General features: G+C 38.5%; 1 protein-coding gene across 8 annotated transcripts in view; it reads left to right on the top strand.

Moving 5' to 3' along the window:
• Positions 1–20,152, top strand: part of ADAMTSL3 (ADAMTS like 3) — a 562,343-nt gene that overhangs the window by 399,324 nt on the left and 142,867 nt on the right. For all 8 annotated transcript variants that reach the window (XM_072619353.1, XM_072619328.1, XM_072619322.1 and 5 more), the window contains exons 13-15: positions 3,565–3,769; positions 5,484–5,631; positions 9,773–9,860. In XM_072619353.1, the coding sequence (XP_072475454.1) occupies positions 3,565–3,769; positions 5,484–5,631; positions 9,773–9,860 (441 nt within the window). The remainder of the gene's footprint in view (positions 1–3,564; positions 3,770–5,483; positions 5,632–9,772; positions 9,861–20,152) is intronic.

Raw genomic sequence — 20,152 nt, 5'->3', positions numbered from 1 at the left:
CAATCGTTTTTGAGTTGTGCCAGACTCAGCAGTGTCTGGCAGTGCTTCCATTTTTTGCACATCTTTTTTAAAATTTGTGCTGGTAGAAGAGTTCCTTGTGCATCCACATTGGTCCCTTTCAATAGATTGTACTTTCATTTTTTTTCTTAGAATTCTTTTTTGTGTCTGTAGAATTTTATTTTGGAGAACTCCCATCTTTTATAGGCTGAATTCTTCTTTAGAATTTTGAGCATAGGATCCAATTTATCTTTTCTCTGAAATCTTGGAAATCTGTTCTCCTAGAACCTAAAGTATATGTTAGATTATATCTGGCTTTTCTTTCCTTCTTAAAACTAGTAAGTGGTACACTGGATAGAGCATAGGATGCAGAATCAGGAAGATCTGAGTTCAGATACAGCCTTAGACATTTACTAACTCTGTAACCCTGGGCAAGTCACTTAACTTCTATCTGCCTCAGTTTCCTCAAGTATAAAATGGTGATGATAATACCACCCAACCCCCAGTGTGATTGTGAAGATCAAATGGGGTAATATTTGTAAAAATCCTTAGCAGAGGCTGGCACATAATAAGTGCTCATTAGACAGCTAGGTCAGAAAGACATCTTCCTGAGTTCAAATCTGACCTCAGACACTTACTAGCTGTGTGACCCTGGGCAAGTCACTTAACCTTGTTTGTCTCTTGAGGTTCGTCTTCTGTAAAATGATCTGGAGAAGGAAATGGTGAATCACTCCAGTATCTTTGCCATGCAAACCCCAAGTGAGGTCATAAAGAGTCAGATATAACTGAAAAACAACTGGACAACAACAAAATGGTTATTGTCTTCCCCTTTCCATCCCTTTAATTATAAGCTCTAAGACTGAGAGGTGACGTTTCCTTAAAGTACCCATTATTTCTATCCCAGCAAACAGTTCTTCATTTAGGATGAGAAGCTGATGGAGGATAGTAATTCTCTCCCGTTTTAAAGGATAAAATTCTCATTTAAGTAAGTCAAGTCACTCTGTTTTGGCAGAAAGGCTGAGTCCAGATCGTTGCATTTTCTTGTCACTGTTATATCTCTGGGCCAGGTTTTGATCTGTTTTCTGACCTGTTTGTCATTTTACCTGAGTAGCTGATGAGCCTCTGTATAGCATTTTAAGATTTGCAAAGTGCCTTACATACGTTATCTCACTGGATCCTTACAACTACCTTGTGAAGTAGGTTGCTAGTATCAGCCCCACTTTTTAGATAAAGACCCTGAGACTGAAAAGTTAAAAGACTTTCCCAGAGGCACAGTGATAGAGTCACTGTGTCCACTGTGCTACCTAGTTGCCTAATGCTATTGTGACAATGTTGCTTCTGTCTTCCTTTGCACATCTTTTCTCCCAAGCTCAGTCTACTGTACTTATCCCTCTAGCTCTTGAATTTCCTCATGTGAGCATACCTTTTTCTATTTTTTTGTCCCCTCTTTCAGAGGAATGGCATGGAGTGGGGAGGGAAGCCAAGAAACTACTTTATTCTGGTCAGGCAATTACTGTTTTCCCCAAATTCTCATGGCTTTGATCTTGCCTGGGAGAAAGTACCCAGAGTGCCCCAGATCTTTAATTTGAAGAAGCAATGTAGTCAGGTAACCTCCACCAACATGCCAGTCATCTCCTGGTTGCCTTTCAACCATTCCCTCTTAGGTCTGACTCTCCAACATTTACAATAGCCTCACACCACCTAAGACCTGGAGTAGCAAGGAGAGGTGGAGCACTCTGGATAGTTTTTCTTAGACCAAGTCCAAAACCACCAGAGCTTAAGGAATCTTAAGAACACCACCCATTCAGTAGGAACTTGATTTGTGGGTGGGCCCAAAAGGCAGGTTACAGTTTTAATATGTGATGCTTTTCCACCTCTGTACCCCTTCCCTTTAACCTCTTCTGTTCCTTTCAAAGAAAGTATGCTCTCCCAGAGCCAGACTTCCATCACAGATAAAATTCTAACACATCTCAGTGATGGTTTGAAATCAAATTTGTGATCTCCTTTTGAGACTGAAACTATACAGCTAAGAGTCATGAGTGATTGCTTTGTGATAGAAGAATCATGTGCTTTCCACTTAGAGCACTAGATGGATCTTCACGAAATCATGGGGCTCAGGCTCAGATCTCAGCTGTGCCACTAACCATGGACAAGTCCCTACCTCCTGGGCCTCACTGTCTTTGCGCATAAAATAAAAGGGTTAGGCTGAGGGCTTGCTAAGGTCCTTTTCATGATTAGCTAGCCTGTAATAGGCCTCTTCTTGCACCACAATGTCTGTTTCGAAGCAAAATAAATAAAGTGAATGACAACTGGGTATATGTATTGGTGTGTTCTTGAATCTACCGAGGATGACTAGTATACTACTTCAGATATGGTAGCTGTTCCATAAAGACTTTTCCATTTTTTTCATTTTCATATAGTGATGCCATTTTCATGAATATTGATGCTAGTGCATCATTAATAATTAATACTATTGCACTTATCGGCCCTGATAGGGAATGGGGTTATAGATGCAACCAGGTATCTAGGTGGTGCAGTGGATAGAACACTGACTCTGAAGTTAGGAGGACCTGAATTCAAATCTAGCTTTAGATACTTACTTGCTGTATGACCCTGGGCAAGTCACTTAACCCTGTTGACCTCAGTTTCCTCATCTGTAAAATGAGCTGGAGAAGGAAATGCCAGTATCTTTGCCAAGAAAACCTCTAATGGAGTCACAAAGAGTTGGACATGACTGAAATGACTGAACAACAAAAACAGCGAAAAATAGATTCTGTGAAGGGGGATGGGAGGAGAAATATTTTCCTGGAGTAATGGGGCAAGAGTTTAAAGAAAAAGAGAAAGGAAGAAATGTTTAAGAAGGAGACATACATGCATATGCATAGATGGATAGATAGATAGATGGATAGATAAAATGTGTTTGTATTTGTGTTTATGTGAGTATATTATTACATATATATGAATTCATGAAAAGCAATGTGTTATAGTGTATAGATAGCAAGCCCTAGGGACTGGAAAAGTCCTGCCTGTGACACTCTTTGACACTGGTCAGGTCACTTAACTTCTTAGTGTCCCAGGAACTCAGTGAAGTTTTCTGTCTCAATCTATAAAATTCATTAAATTTTCTGTTTTTCATACAAAAGAAAATGTTGAATAGAGCCTATAAAAAGACAAGATGCACTTTTTGTGGGTAGGTAATTCTTGTACCTAGAATTTTAATTTAATTACGGATATGCTTGGAGTTGATCAGAATGTGTTGGGCAGCACTTACAGGAAGTGCACCTGGGGTTTTAAGAATATCCTGTTACTTAAAAACCAGAACATGTTTTGAAACAAGTTGGATCATTCTCATGGTCATTCTAAATTGACTTAAGAGGCTTTAGCAAACTGATTTATGTATCTTTCCATTTCTTCATATGCTTGGGAATAAGTGAAGTGCCCACTCGGAATATGTTTCTCTTATCCTTGATATTAGTCTTTATGGTTTCAAGTGTGAAATTATACTCTTGAGATGTTTTTTTTTTTTTTAAAGTAATGTCTTCTTTTTAAATTGTTTTTGCTCCCGAGCTGGGAACATAATCCTTGGACAGCATGCTCGGTGTCCTGTGGTGGAGGGATCCAGAGGCGGAGCTTTGTTTGTGTAGAAGAGTCCATGCATGGAGAAATATTGCAAGTAGAAGAATGGAAATGCATGTATGCCCCTAAGCCCAAGGTGATGCAAACTTGCAACCTCTTTGATTGTCCCAAGTGGATTGCTATGGAGTGGTCTCAGGTGAGATTGTGTGGCATTCCATTTCTTCCCAATATCCAGCTCTTTTTTGACTCCATAATAAGGGGAATACAAAGGTAGCATCAAGCTGTGGCCCACTGCTCCCACATAACTTACAGTGCACTTGAAGAGGCAAAAAACAACTGAAATCCAAGATACTGTTGGGTGCCAAAATGTGGGTGGTATAGACAGTGAGTGTTGTGTAGAGACTGGGAATGACCAGAGTTTAAACATGAGGAAGCAAGGATTGTGCCTTGGCATTGGGGAGAATTTAGAAATGTGAGGATATTATTGGCAGGAAATACAGGATAAACAGAAGTATGACCGTGGGAACAAGCCTGACATTTTTGGGCTAAAGAGAATAAATTATTCAGAGGAGAAGAATGGATTGTAAAATAATAGTCAATAAAATTGGACAGGTAAGATGGAACCAAACTGTAGATATTTGAATATTCAGCAGAAAGGTAAAACAGGTTCTCCATCATTGGAACAAAGATATAGAAGTAATGTTCCTGTAAAATAAATCTGGTACCACTGTCCAAGATGAATTATTACAATGTTTCAGGTTGAGATCTTGAAAGCCCAAACCATGGAGGAGGAAGTGAGAATAAACAGAAAAAAATGAATCTGAGATAGATGGTGAAGTTGCAGAATGCTGTATTTAGAGTCAGAGGATTTGGATTCAAATTACAATTCTTCCATTTTCTGTGTTTTATAACTTTGAACAAATCTCTCTCTCAGGTCTGGCCTCACTCTCCTTTTGTATGAAATGAGAAGTTTGGCCTTGAAATGACCTTATGAGTCGACAAAATAGCTTAATTAATTAAATCCCCCTTCGAAATGAATTTAATACATCCATTGGCAGAATCTTTGGAGAGTCCACAGAAAGTTGAAGCTCTACTAGGATTAGCAGAAATTGAAGAATATTATTTTTTAAATGTCCCATAGGCCTTAGTCTTACTCTCACAATTCTTAAATAATGTTATATTTAATATTTGATAGTATAATACACAATGGAATGTAGGTCCTATATCTCATTGTGTTATATTAGGTATTTGTATAGTGAATTGCTATATTAACTTACAAAATACCTTCGTGTCTTCTTGAATGAGATAATACATATCATATATAAAGGTGGTTAAGTCAGATCCAGGCAGATTTTTTTTTTTTACCAAAAAAAAAAAAAAGTATTGACCATCATAATTCTATATAAAATATAAAGGCTTGCCTTTTTTGTTGATTTGCTATTTCAGTAAATGATCAATGATATTAGCTGTTATTCTAGAGGATTTACTAAATGTAAGGTATGACTCTAAAATTCATTTTAAAATAAACATCAGAACTTACATAATCATGTGACAGTTGTCCCTTAAAATAGACACCTTAGAGGCTGTGCATGGAGTTAATTGTTTTAATGGTAGATGTTCTTATTCCAGATATTTTTAAACCTCCCTTGAGAGTTATCTTCAGAGCCAATTTACAAGAAAGCCACTCTCATTACTTCATAGAAACGCTTGGTTTGTGATCCAAAATTATGATAGCCATTGATCACTGACGTATTTATCAGAGTTGTCCTTGATTGACTTTTGCCTATTTCCAAAAAAAAAAAAAAAATCACATCTTCTTTCAAAAGACAAAGATTAATCACTGCCAGGGATATTAATTCTATTTCATGAGTTAGAAATGAATGTTTTTGTGTGACTTTTCTTTCTTGAAGTGCACAGTGACATGTGGTCGAGGGTTAAGATATCGAGTTGTCCTTTGTATCAACCATAATGGACAGCATGTTGGGGGTTGCAATCCACAACTCAAGTTACACATCAAAGAGGAATGTATCATCCCTGTCCCGTGTTATAAACCAAAAGGTAATTTGTTTTCTTTTACTTTTTCCTTATAATTCTCTAAATTTATTAAGTCCTGTATGAAGATACTCTTGATCCTCTTCCAGTATATCCTTTGCTGGATAATCACCCATGCTTTACTGCCTTTCCACAGATGTTCCTCAAGATTCTGTCCTGGACCTTCTTCCATTTTTTCTCCATATCCTTTCTTTTATTGATCTCATAAGTTCCTAGGAGTTCAGTTATAAATGATGACTCCCAGATCTCTGTATCCACCCCACGTGTCTCTTGAGCCCCAGTTCTTTAACACCAAATACCTTAGTTGATATCTACAAACGGCTGCTTCACAGACATCTCACAATCCCTCTGCCAAAACAGAATTCAGCATATTTCCTTGAGAATGCTCTTTTTTTCCTAGGTCACCTATTTCTGTTGATGGTCCTGCTGCCCTTCCACTCACTTAACTAAATGCACAGTCTATCATCCTGGACACTTTTTTCTCCCATATTCAGTCAGTTGATCATTCTTACATATTCTTCCTCCATGGCTTGCCATATGACTATCCCTTTCTCTCCACTGGCATAGCTGCTGTGCTGGTTTAGGACTTCCTCAGTCTTGTCTGGACTACTGCAGCAGCCTTCTCATTGGGCTCCAGTTTCTCTTTCCTTCCTCCCTGTCTGTCATAGCCACCTAAAGCGCAAGTCTGGCCATGTGATTCTCTGGCTTAGGAGCTTTTAATTGCTCCTCTTTGCCTCTGGGACATGATATATGTTCCTCAGCTTGGCATTTAAAACCTTTTTCAATTAAGTCCAGCCTCCATTTACAGGCTCAATTGACACTGCTCCTCTCCACATACAAAATTCTAGACAAACTTGCCAGTTTGTTGTTCGTTCAACATGACATTCCATCCCTGGCCTCCATGCCTTCCTGCATGTCTGGATTGCACTGCATCCTCACCCCAACCCCTTAGAATCTCTAGCCTCTGTCAAGGCTCAGCTCATGGTCTGCCTCCTGCAAGAAGCCTTCCATGATGCCTGAAGTTGTTAGTGTTCTATCTCCTCAGTTAATCATGGATAGTTTTACAAGCTTACATATTGTGTCCCCGAGAAGAACATAAGTTTGTGGACAGGACATGTTTTTTATTTTGTTTTGGTATCCATAGTACTTAGCATGCAAGAATATAGGTCAATGCCAGGTCATTTCAGTGGGGAAGTCCTAGCAGATAGAGAAATCAGGAAAAACTTTTGGAGAAGGTGTTACTTGAGCTGAGCTTGAAGGAAACTAGGAGTTCAAAGGAGAACATTCCAAACCTGGGGTGAGGAGGGGTGTGGAGACAACCTGTCCAAAGACTTAGAGAGATGAGATGGAATGTCAGGTGTGAGGAGCAACAAGGAGGCTAGTTAGATTGGAGTGTGAATCATGGGATATATAAATACCTGGAGAGGTGATCTGGAGCCAAATGGTAAAAAAACACCAAACCAGAGGAGTAGATATTTGAACCCAGAGGCAGTAGGGATCCACTGGAGATGTTCCGAGAGGGGAGTGACATGACTTGATGAGCACTTCAGCACTGTCCCTTTGGCATCTGGATAGAGGATGGATTGGACATGGGTGTGACCTTGCAAAGGCATGGAGGTAGAAGGTTGAATGTTGGAGAGTGGGGGAACAACCAGCTGGACAGTGTGACCAGAAAAGTGAATGCCAGTAGGAAAGTAATACGAAATAAGACTAAAAAAGCAGGATGGGGTCAGATTGTTGAGATCTTTCAGTATCATCCTGAGATCTGTAATTTCTCTTGTAGTTAATAAGGAACTACTGAAAATTTTTGAGAAAGGGGGTAATATGGTCAGAACTGTGCCACAGAGGCATCAGCTTAGTAGTATTTTTAATGATAGAGAGCTCAGACCCTTAGGAGGTTACTTATTCTGTTCTGGGGCATTGGAAGTACAGAAAGTCCTGGATTTAAAGTCAAAGGACCCAGGTGTGATCATCACAGTTAACTACATCTGGGAAAATTATTCAACATCTTTGGGCCTCAGTCTTGTCATCTGTAAAATGAGGATGTTGGCTCAGATGAACTTGAAGACCTTTCAAGCTCAGAATCACTGATCCTTCCTAATCATTACTTTGAGTACTAAAACTCACTTCCCATTGCTTGGAACTTCCCTTAAAATGTTTCTAGAACTCCAGTTTTGTGTTTCTTTTTTTCTAGAAAATTTTCTTGATTCTAACAACTATTCCTATTCTATTGCTTCTTTTCACTCTCTATGTAAGAAAGGTTGCGAGAATGTATTTTAGTACATTTCCTCCCTGTGTTGATATGATATTTTAAATTTCAAAGGCTTTCACCATTAATTTTTGGAATCCTTTCACAACAGTCATGTAAAGTAGGTTGGGATCCCCTTTTTATGGACAAGAAAACTGGTATGTGTGTATGTGAAGCAATTGGTCAATCAACTAGCATTTATTAAGCACCTGCTATATGCCAGAAAGTATGCTAAGTGCTGCATGCCTCTGTGTGTGTGTGTGTGTGTGTGTGTGTGTGTGTGTGTGTGTGTGTGTGTGTGTAAGAGACAGCTCAGCTACACAAGAGGGTTAGTGAGGGGCAAGTCTCCTCCAAGTCCTGACCTTGCCAGGAAGTTCACTAATAAGGGAAATGGGCCAGTGATAAGTACCAAGAAGGGAGCAGAGTGGAGCATTACCAAATCTGAGTGAGAAGCTTTTGCTGGATTCATTTCATAGCATCAGCTGGGGAATATTTATGTGTCAAGCCAAGAAGATTAGACCAGGAGTGTGAACTGATTTGCCAGACAGGAGTCAAAGAACCCCCAGAGATAGAGCAGAGGAAAGACTGCAAAGGTGCAGGAACCTGAAAGATAATTGCTCACCCATGTATCCCTGGGAGGAATCTTTCTTCAAGCCTTCCTCACCTACAGAGGGCTGATAGACATCAGCTGTCTGGGACATTATAGGAAAGTTAAATGCCATTATTCAAGTCTGTGCCCAACAGTTCCCAACTTTTCACTCCCCAAAAGCTCCTTGGTGCCCCCCTCTTCTACTTCCCCATCCTCCATGTGATTTGTCCTGTTGATTGTGGATCATGTAGGACTGGACCTATGATCTTATTGATACAGGAAATGCTCTCTGTGAGTGCAAGTCATCACATTTTTGTAACTTAGGGTCTTAGAGAGTTGCATTATGTACTGAGAGGTTAAATGACTTGCCCAGAGTCCCACATACATAGTAAGCATCAGAAACACAATTTGAACCCAAGTCCTTTGATCTCGGAGATGAAGGTATTTCCGTGGTGTCAGCTACACAAGATCACAAACCCTTTGTGTATAAGATCACAGCAATGTCAAACTCAAATAGAAATATATCTCTATACTCCATACATTGGCTTAGAAAACCAAAAATCAACATTACGTTTTATTGTATTTTTACTTTTTTTTTTTTTGATTAACCATTTCCCAATTACATTTTAATTTGGTTCCCTGCACTTGGGAGTTTTGCAGACTGATTACAGCCATGGCTCTGAGTATACCACCTCTGTCTAAGAAGATGGTCTTTGCAAGTTACTATTGTTTTAAAAAAATCATTATCCAGGAACCAGTCTTCTAGTGAGGAAAATGAGCTTTTGCTTTCTAAACTTAGCTAAACTGGTCCTTGGATGACAGACACAAAGTCCATTGCTGAGCCCACATTCAAAGCCCTTCCAGCTTGTTGGGACTTGCCAAAGCATACAATCTTCTGGCTTAGCCTTTGAGAATCCAGAGTCTTCCATACACCACAGTGAATGCCCCATCAGACTTTAGTGGGGAAACGATCCTGAATAACTAACTGAAAATGCAAAAGTTGGAAACAATACCAAGAGTTGATATCACATTTTAGAAGACATTTTATGGTAATTTAGGGAGTCTATCTAAACACTGGCCAGAGATTTTTCTTCCCTGTTTTGCTAATTTGTTGTTTTAAAAAAAATATAACTGAACAGAATTTGAGCTAATTTTTACTCCAGAAACCACTTGATGAGCTGTGTTTAAGTGAAACCACTTGAGTCTACACCACTTAACCTTTTCTGGTGAAAAAATTAATAGAAAACTTGTGTATATTCAATATGAATCCTTAATGAATTAGCAATAACCAAACATTGTTCCTATCCTAGAAAAAAATCCAGTGGAAGCCAAATTACCATGGTTTAAACAAGCCCAGGAACTGGAAGAGACCAGAACAGCAGCCTCAGAAGAACCAACGTGAGTTCGTCATCTTCTATGAGCCTGGAAGGGAGGCAGCCCTTCAATAGGTCTCTATCAGTTTTTTTCTCATTTGGAAATCTTTTGCGACAGTGATCTGAACTCTTCAGACTCAATAGATATCCCAGCTGTTGTCAGCTCTTCTCTTTTCACAACTCCTCAATGTGCTGGTTTGAATATCATCTGTCTAGGGGACCGCAGAAGAGGGCAAGTTTGTTTATCCTAGCGCAGGCCAAATGTCAAATTATGGTTGAAATTCAGTTCACCTTGTAGATTATCATACATTCCTTGGCCCTAGGCAATCCCACTGTTTTTTAAATAAACTAATGATTCCAAGGTCAGTTCTTTTGTTTTAAACTAAAGTAATAGCTGATCATCATATAGTCAATATAATTCAAATATTTTTAAAAAATGGAAATAATTTGAATCTGAGTACTTCAAGTTATATATGAGTATGCACATAAACAGTGGAGAAATCTGAAATTATGTTTAGATATGGTGACATGCAGTTGTATTCGCTGCTGTTGGGGTAGCTAAATCTAGTGGAATGTTTGAGCTCAGGAATACTGAACTGTAGTGAGTACTAAAGCCAATTAGGTGTCTCTACCAAGTCCAATGCCAATATGGTGAGCCTCCAGGAGCAGCAGAACACCAGAATCCCTAAGGAGGGGCAAATGGACCATGTCTCATGGTCTATGTGCCAATCAGCAGTTAAATTGAAAAGCTGCTGTTCTTCCAGTCTAGGCAAGATAGGGAAACCCAGTCTTCTTCTTTCCACCTAAAAATACGTAAATCATGTGAATTTTTAAAAGTTTACACATAAGTCTATTTAAAAGGGAAAATATGAGTCACCAAGGAATTGGAGAGGGATAGATATTTTTTCATGGCAGAGAACTAGTTTAGAAACAAGAAACAAAGGGTTGGGATAAATAGCCACTTTTGGGGGGGATATGAATGATGAGGTCACCTAGTGGTTACTGTCAGGACCATTTATATTTAAGATTTTTAAAAATTATCTACTTTTATAACAATCCTTTTCTGATGTCTTTTCATGAAAAGGAAGAGATCTTGGATTCTGAACAACCCTACTTGCCAGAAACATTAGTATACTGGGTGACCCATTAGGTTAGCTTTTAATTTCTTGTAGATTATGCTTACAGAGTTTTCAGTGATTAACAAAGTCTCTCACACTAATCTACAGAATCATTGCCAATTTGCATTGCCTCCTTTTGTATCCCCAGCTCTTAACACACTGCCTGGCACATAGTAGGTATTTAATAAATATTGATCAGTCAATCAGTAGAAGGAGTTTCCTCATTAGGAATTCTCTATACCAATGAAAACACAGGTCCAGACCCACCCTCACCAACACCTTGTCCCTTCAAAATAATTTTGTCAGTAAGAATATGTAGCTACAAGTCTTGGAGCATTATGATATCACAAGAATTCTATGTACAGGTGACTCGAAGAGGAATGTCAAAATATAGCATATGGTAGACATAAATAAGCTAAAGCTTCTAACTGTTGATAATTTACATGTGAGAAGAAGTAAAAGTCTAGAAAAGGATAGAGATCAGTTAGGGGTCTGATAACGATAGGCCAGATGTTATACTGCTATCCCCAAAAGATTAAAATAAGCAAAGAAAGACCTCCATTGCTTTAGGTAGATCCTCAAGGGAGGATTTACAGAAGATGCTGATCAGAAAAGGCAGAACTGAGAAGACATGGGTGGATTATGACCAGTCTTGTTGGAGGTAATGCTCATAGCAATGTGGTCATGGACCCACTGACTTATCAGAGTGATCTTAGGATGAATGGAAGGAAGGAAGGAAGGAAGGAAATAAGGAAGGAAGGGAGAGAGAGAGAGAGAGAGAGAGAGAGAGAGAGAGAGAGAGGAAAGAAGGAAGGAAGGGAGAGAGAGAGAGAAAGAGAGAGAGAGAGAGAAGGAAAGAAAGAAAGAAGGAAAGAAAGAAAGAAAACAAGCATTTATTAAGTGCCTTTTGTATGCCAGATGCTGTACTAAGTACTTTACAGTTATCATCTCATATCCTTATAGCAACCCTAGGAAGTAGTTGCTATTGTTATCCCCGTTTTACAGTTGAGGAAACTGAAGCAGACAGAAATTTAAGTGACTTGCTCAGAGTCCCCTGGCTAGTAAGGATGAAAGGTCAAATTTGAACTCAGGTCTTAATGACTGTAGACCCAGTGCTCTCTTTGCAGTATCACCTAGCTGCCATGTTAATGACCATATTGGATTGAACCTATGATAACTATAGACAGCTAGGTGATACAGTAGATAGAGTACAGAAGTCAAGAAGATCTGAGTTCAAATCCCTCCTCAGACACTCCTTGTCTATATGATCTTGGGCAAGTCAATCTCTCTGTGCCTCAGTTACCTTGTTTGTAAAATAAGGATAATAATAGCACCTGTTTTACATCATTGTTTGTGAGGATCAAATGAGTTAACGTATATAAAGTGCTTTGCAAACCTTAAAGCTCTATATAAATACTAGTTCTTAGCTATTTAACATGCAAACTGTTAGTATATTAAGAAAAAGATAGGTAATAGTTAAATGTTTTGTGTTATATAAACACAAACTATATCTTGATTTCTCTTCAAGTGAAATAATGCTCAAAATTCTGTCTTCTTAGGGGTAATTGCTGGTATGAAAAAATCTTTGGAGAATCCCATGGATTACATGCTCAATATAAATTAATAGTCTGACTTGAGAAATAAAAAAAAATTAATTCAGTCCCAGTCTACATTACATAATGCAGATTAAATAATGTTCTGGACTGGTGTCCAGAACAAGGATGTTGATGGATAATCTTATTGCCCTTTTTTTCTAGTTCATCCACATCAATTTTGAGCAGTCTTGTATACCACATTGTAGGAAATAGATTTAGAGACCTGACCAAGTTGGAATCAACTGAAGGAGCTAAGAATGTTTACCTTGGACAAGAGGACTGGGGAGGAGGGACATGATCATTTACCTTCAAGTATTTGAGAGGGCTATCATGTGGAAGGGGAAGAAATTAGATTTGTTCTACTAGTCTTAGAGGACAGAGTGAGGAGAAAAGGGTGGAAATAATGGAGATGTGCGCTAGACAATAGAGCTTTAGTTGCCTTCAGAACAAGTTGAATCAGAGACACAAATGTTAATAAATGTTTTAGAATCTAATTAAAATAACAGTCATTAATGAATCCATGGCTTATTTGGAAGGACTGTAGCGGGGTGTCCTGAGAATGTATACTTAGTCTTGTGTTACACATTCAAAATTTTTTTTATCATTAAGTTTAATTAAAGGCATAGTTCACATACTTATCACATTTTTCAGACTACCCAAAGGTAGGAGCAGTAATGAACATGACAATGATGCAACTGAGTTGTATAAAAGATCATGGCAGACTAGGACTTTCGACCAAGTTGAATTAGATGGATAAATGTAAAGTCTTCTAATTAGATTCAAAAAATTAATGTCAAAAGTATGAGATGAGGGCTCGTTCACTCAAGATGAGCCAACAGAGCAGCATGACAACTAGACAAACTAGTACCATTTTGGACTTCATTTGGAGAGTACCACTGTCCAATGGCAGGAAAGTGATAGACCTTTTCTCTCATGCCCTGGTTAGAGCACACGCGCAGAACTGTGTACAGGTCACCTTTTAGAGCATGGAGAGTAGGGCAGCCAGGACAGTGAACAACTTTGGGATCATACACCATTGGGATTGAAGGAATTAAGGATGTTTAGTTTTAAGAAAAAAAATGTTTGAAGGACTGTAATTTGGGAGACATTTGTTCCGTCTGGCCCCAAAGAGAAGAACCAGAAGCAATGAGTGCAAGTTACAAAGGGACGTATTTAGACTTGATTTAAGTACAAAGTTCCTGACAATTCGCGTTGTCCAAGAGTAGGCAAGGCTGCAATGGTAGACAATAGATTTACCCTCCTAGGAGATCTTTGAACCCAGGCTGAATAACCACTTTGGGAGTACATTGTAAAAGGGAACAAGTTGAAGTCTCTAGAGAGGTCCTAAGGTCCTCACCCTCTGTAGGCTTCACATTCCTCATCTATAACATGAAGGAGTTGGACTAAGTGATTTCTGGAGTTCCTGACAGCTCTTGGAGTTAGAATCCTCTGGTCTTTTCCACCTCTGAGTTTCTCTGATTCTCTCAAGTTGCAAAGGCTTTGTGCTTGATTTAAGAGCCAACTTCCCAACATGGAGCTCTAAGTGTAATGGACTTCCCTGAGCGGGAGTGGGTTTTCCCTCACTGGAGGAATTAGAGCAGAAGCTGAGTGATCACTTTTCAGAGGGATTGTTAAAGCAGTTTTTATAGGAAGGAGACAGAAACCACACCAACAAATTTATCTTGGGGTGTTCTAGAGTTACATGGATAGAGAAATGAACTGCAGCAGTCAGATGTGAACTCAATTTTTGTGATGCTTCTTTTTTTACTTTAGTCATCATTAGTTTGTACAGTGAAAGAGCTCTGGACCTAGAGTCAGAAAAATATGACTTCAGATCCAGCCTCATTCGCTTGCTAGCTGTGTAACTGGGGACAAGTCACTTAACCTTTGCGTCATTTCTTCATCTATGAAATTGGGGTAATAATAACACCAACCTCTCAGGGTCATTGCAAATATAAAATAGTTACAAAATGCTTTGCAAAGCCTAAAATGCTACAGAAATGCCAACTATTGCTATTATTGTTATCATGTTCCATCAGTATAGATTGCAACTCATCCACATCTTCTTCTCCTTTGAGATTCTTGTCTATACCTTCTCAAAAATCCTTTTGTTGATGTGGTTAGGTATTTTCAATCAAGTCCAACTCTTTGTGATCCCATTTGGGGTTTTCTTGGCAGAGACACTGGAGTGGTTTGTTGTTTCCTTCTCCAGCTCATTTTACATATGAGGAAACTGAGGCAAATAGGGTTAAATGATTTGCCCAGGGTCACACAGCTAGTTAGTATCTGGAGTTGGATTTGAACTCAGGAAGATGAGTCTTCCTGACTCCAGGTCTGGTGCTCTATCCATTACACCACCTAGTTGTCCTAAGAAGATCTCTTCCATGTAATAGAGGGCTTCCTTTAGAATTTCTAACATTCGAAGGGTTACTAATGTACTGTACATCATACCTTACTGTCACTGCAGATTTTTTTACTCTTCTAACCATACCTATGCTGATAAATATATCCCTGTGCTCTTTTGTCACAGAATCACAGTCTCAGAGTTAGAAGTGACCTTAAAGGCATCTAGAACAACTTATACCTGTTTAATTATTCTCTCTATGATGTCTACCTAAAGTGTTCATCATACTTTCACTGGAACAACTCAAGAGAGGGTTAACCCACCTCTCAATCAGCCCATCCTACTTTTGGATAACTCTGATTTTTAGCAAATTTTTCAAACTTCTTTGCCTTTTCTCATGCTCCTGTTATCGCTGGCGATATTGTAGCCAGCTTTATCCTCCCAGATGCCATTTCATTCCCCTTTGGGTCATCCGCAATTTTTATTCTTTGGAAATTGTGACATTTAATGATGTGGCACTGCCAGGAGTATGTTAATGATTTTAAAAATTTCAAGGAGTTGCTTGGGATCATTGAAAACACTGGGAAAAGTTCCCAACTGTTTTCATGCCCCTCTTTAAATGATGTGAATATGGTTTGCACAGGGGTCATTTTAAATGGATAAATTGGACATAGCTCTTCAGATGTGGCTTCATCAGCACAAAGTACAGTGGAATCACTACTTCAGGTATCTAGGCATTAATGGTTTTCATGTATCCTAAAATTGGATTAGCCTTTTTAACAGTCACATCACCCTGACAGCTTGTGTTCAGCTTGTTGTCAGCTAAAATTCCTAAGTCTTTTTCACATGATCTGCTGCCAAACTATGTTTCTGTATTTATATAGTTGATTTAAAAAAAAACAACCTAAATGCAAAACTTAAACTTGTCGCTGTTGAGTTTCTTTTCGCTAATTTCTGCCCATGGTTCTAGCCTGTCAAGATTATTTTTAGTCTGGTTTCTCTCACATATGAAAGATGAACTGTTCTTCTAACTTTGATAAGTAGGTCTTTCTCTTTCTTTAAGGGTACCATATTTTCCTCCATGTGCATTTTTCCCAAGTTAAACATATTTTGAAGGGCTTTCAAGTAAAAAGGGATTTTTGCTCCTGACTGCAGCGTTAAGACATGTGATCAAGACTTCTAAGGAAAAAGATTTCAGAATAAAGAATTTCAGAAATAAAGAACTTTCTAACAGCATCTGTTGCTGTTCAACTGTAGAACAAGATGTTTCATCACATTGAGAGGTCTGCTGCATTGAAAGCACTGAAGTATTACCCATGATTTATGGGAGGTTGTAATAGATTACCTCTAAAATTCCTTCTGGGTCTTAGAATTCCATAATTGGATACTCAGATATTCAAGAGAATCTGGAATCTCATTGATTTGGCTTGCCTATATTGTGTAACTGTTGTCCACTCCTTTAGTTGACCACAGTGATTTCTTAGTATGCTAGAGGCCCTTCTCAATTTCTTTTGACCAGTGGAGCACTCCGGTAATCTACCTGTGCCTTCACCGTTGCCATGTGACAAACCCATCTTCCCTTCCTGTTATACAGTTTATTGATGATACCTGTCACTTCTTTCTTGGGAGTTCCTCATTAGTTATATGTTGCAACCAACTCTCACCTCTCACATCTTTCCTTATTTTCTCCAGATGTATTTAACATATGCATTTTGAAGTAAGGAAGTTTTCTGTATGTCATTTACCCTTAAAAGACTCTTTTCCTGGACCTTTCCCTGAGGCATGATATGTTTTTTTCCTGTTCACTATCCTTGGTTTAGACATAAAAACATTAGTTGTTGTTGAGTCATTCCAGTTGTGTCCAACTCTTCGTGACTGTATTTTTCTTGGCAAAGATACAGGAGTGGTTTGCCATTTCCTTCTCCAGCTCATTTTACAGATGAGAAAACTGAGGCAAACAGAGTTAAGTGATTTTTCCAAGGTCACACAGATACTGAGTGCCTGAGATTTGAACTCAGGAAGATAAGTCTTCCTACATTAATAGTTAAAGATTAATAAAAATCATAACACCTCTCGATTTATACAAGAGACTTCCTGCCCCAGAGATATTACACATTTCTGCAGGCAGCTACCTACCAGATTGATGAGTACATCTGAATGTCATCCCTCTTGTGAGAAACAGCTTGAAGTACTAGACTGATGGATGTCAGTGTAGAAAGATCAAGTGTTTCCAAAACAGACCATGCCCATCAGTGAGATGGCACAGCTCTAGCTGGCATTCATGGCATCCTTTTGTGCTGCTCTTCCTCGCCTTTTCATTAAAAAATCAAGAAAAGTATAGCCCACTTTCACATCCTTAAGGCAAGAAAATGTATGTTGCCCAATCCAAGGAAAGTTCAAATTATCCACTTAATTGACAGTCAAATCTTTGTGTTACTCAAAATAATTCCTTAATAACCCCTTACATTTGTATAGAATTTTAATTTAATGGATATATTTTGTTTTTACATCACCCATATTTCCCTATATATTCTTCCCACTGACAGAAACATCTCTTATAATAAGGGATAAAAAGAGAAAGAAAATCAATTCAGAAAACCTAACAAATATGTTAAAAAAAGGTTTGACATAGTATGTGGTATTCCACAGCTCCATTCCCCTAATTCTTCAAAGAACAGGAGAAGGTACTTTGTCATATCTCTTCTTTAGGGCAAAGTTCAATCATAAAATTTTCACAGCATTCAGTTTCAATTTTTTGTTCTGCTTTGCATTTATATTTTTATAATCCTTAAAGATATAGATGGTTTTGTTTTGTTTTATCTACACAACCAGTGCCTCACACAGTGACTGACTTATAATAGGCTCTTAATAAATACATATTGGTTAATGGAATTTACTCGTTTGACAATAATTGTGTGCATCATTTTCCTGATTCTGCTTACTTCACTTTGTATCTGGTTGTATCTTCTCATTCTTCTCTATTTTATCATATTTATCATTTCTTATAGCATTGTAATATTCCATTACATTCATGTACCACAGTTCATTTATACATTTCCCAATTGATGGCATCTGTTTTGTTTCCAATTCTTTACTACTATAGAGAAGAAGGACTTTAATTTTTTTTCCCCTCCAAATTTATTTATTTATTTGTTTTCAATTTTCAACAATCACTTCCATAAGTTTTAAATTTTCTCTTCCTCCCTCCCTTTTCCCTCCCCAAGAAGGCATGTAGTCTTTTATGGGTTCTATGCATACGTTCTTATTAAACACATCTTCACATTGGTCATGTTGCATAGAAGAATTAAAACAAATGGGAGAAAGCATGAGGAAAACTAAACAAAACCAACCATAACAAAAGAGAAAATAGTCTGCTTCATTCTGTGTTCCAACTCCATAGTTCTTTCTCTGGATTTGGATGGCATTTTGCATCATAAGTCCTTTGGAAATGTTTTCAGCCCTTGCATTGCTGTGAAGAACTAAGTCCATCAAAAACCATCCTTGCACACAGTGGCTGTTACTGTGTATAATGTTCTCCTGGTTCTTCTCACTTCACTCAGCATCAGTTCATATAAGAAGGACTTTAATTTTTAAAAGAACTTTCAAACACATAGCTCATTTGATTCTACGAGCTCTATGAAGTCTGTAATCTGAACACCAACTGGAATCTGAATACTAATTTTAGTTGAAGAGTGTTGTATCTGTACCTGTGGCTTTATTAGTAGACAGAACTCCTTGAATGAAAACTTTTTCAACCTGCAGTTAGAGGGACAGACTGATGGAGAGATTTAGTGACTTGTCCAGAGCTAGTCTACTAGCATTTTATAAAGTGCATCCTATGTATGAGGCACTGTTACCCTTTGGAAAGATGAAGCTACCAGATTGATGAGTACATCCAAATGTCACCTCTTGCGATGGGTAAGCCTTGAGTAGACTCGTTTATTATGAGTCCAAAGTAGGATTAGAACCCAAGTCTTTCTGGTTGCAAGATTTGTCCTCTGTCCATTCTGCCATGATGTTTCTCTTCTCATTTTACAGAGAAGGAAATCTTTAGGGGTTAAGTGACTTGGCCACTTTCTCATGGTAGGTAAATGGTGGTAGTGGGAAGGAATGAATGAATGAAGCATTTATTAAGCCCTTACTATGTACAAAGCACTGTGCTTTGGTGGGACTCAGAGGTAGGTCTTCTGACTCCCAAGTACAGGGCTCTTTCTCCTGTACCAGGTTGGCTCCATAAGCTTTTCTGTGACTCCTTAGGAGAGCCAAAACACTGTTAGAGACATCATTTATTTTAATTGTTATATAGTAAAAAGATCCCTAGTTTGCATCAGGACCTAGATTCTGGAGTAGACCCAGCCCTATTCCAGACTAGCTGTGACTGTAGACAAGTCATTCTCTCCTCCCTGGCCTCAGTCTGTACATCTGAAAAATTAAAGAGCTTGAAGACCTCAGACTGTCAGGTCCTCTCCCACTCTGAAGAGTACATAAGTAATAAAATTCAGATCTGGTTGAAGTTCCTGTGCCCTTAAGTAGTGCTTTACCTCCTGAGATTTTTCTGTTGAAAGTCACCTAAATTTTCTTGCCTTTTTATTCCTTCTCCTTTCATGAATATAAGCAAGCAGAGCAACCATTCTCTTTGGTCCTTTAACGATTCAGCATCTTTGCTAGAAAACCATGTAATATAGTGGGGAAAACACTGGCTAGGGCAAATCTGGGTTGAAATAACTCTTCTGCAATTGATTATCTGTGTGGCTTTGGTCAAACCACTTAACCTTTCCAAGCCTCAGTTCCTTCATCTGTGAAATAAGGCAGTTAGAGTAGATGAACTCTGAGACCTACTCGTCTCTCAAATCTAATGACCCTGCTACCTCTAGTCATAAGAAGGAAATAGCAATCCTCCTCCATCAGAGGCAGCTAGATGGCATGGTGGAGAGAGTGCTGGACTTGGAATCAGGAAGGCTGAAAATGACTACCTTTTTGACTCTGGGCAAATCAGTCTGCTTGTCTGTATCTGTTTCCTCATCTCTCCAAAGGGGATAATAGTGGCAGCTACCTCACAGGGTTGTTAGGAGATTCAAATGAGATAGTTTATGCAAAGTACTTTGCAAACTTTGAAGTTATATAATATACATACATACACATACATGTCTGTATATATATATATCTGCATATATATACACACATATGTTGTTTTAGTTCATTAGTCATGTCCAATTCTTCATGAACCCATTTGGGTTTTTCTTCGCAAAGATACTGGAAT

The sequence above is a fragment of the Notamacropus eugenii genome, chromosome 1 (genome assembly GCF_028372415.1).
Source record: "Notamacropus eugenii isolate mMacEug1 chromosome 1, mMacEug1.pri_v2, whole genome shotgun sequence".
Classification (NCBI taxonomy): Eukaryota; Metazoa; Chordata; class Mammalia; order Diprotodontia; family Macropodidae; genus Notamacropus; species Notamacropus eugenii.
The sequence above is the reverse complement of the archived record's forward strand: the minus strand, read 5'-3'. Positions and strand labels throughout refer to the sequence as shown.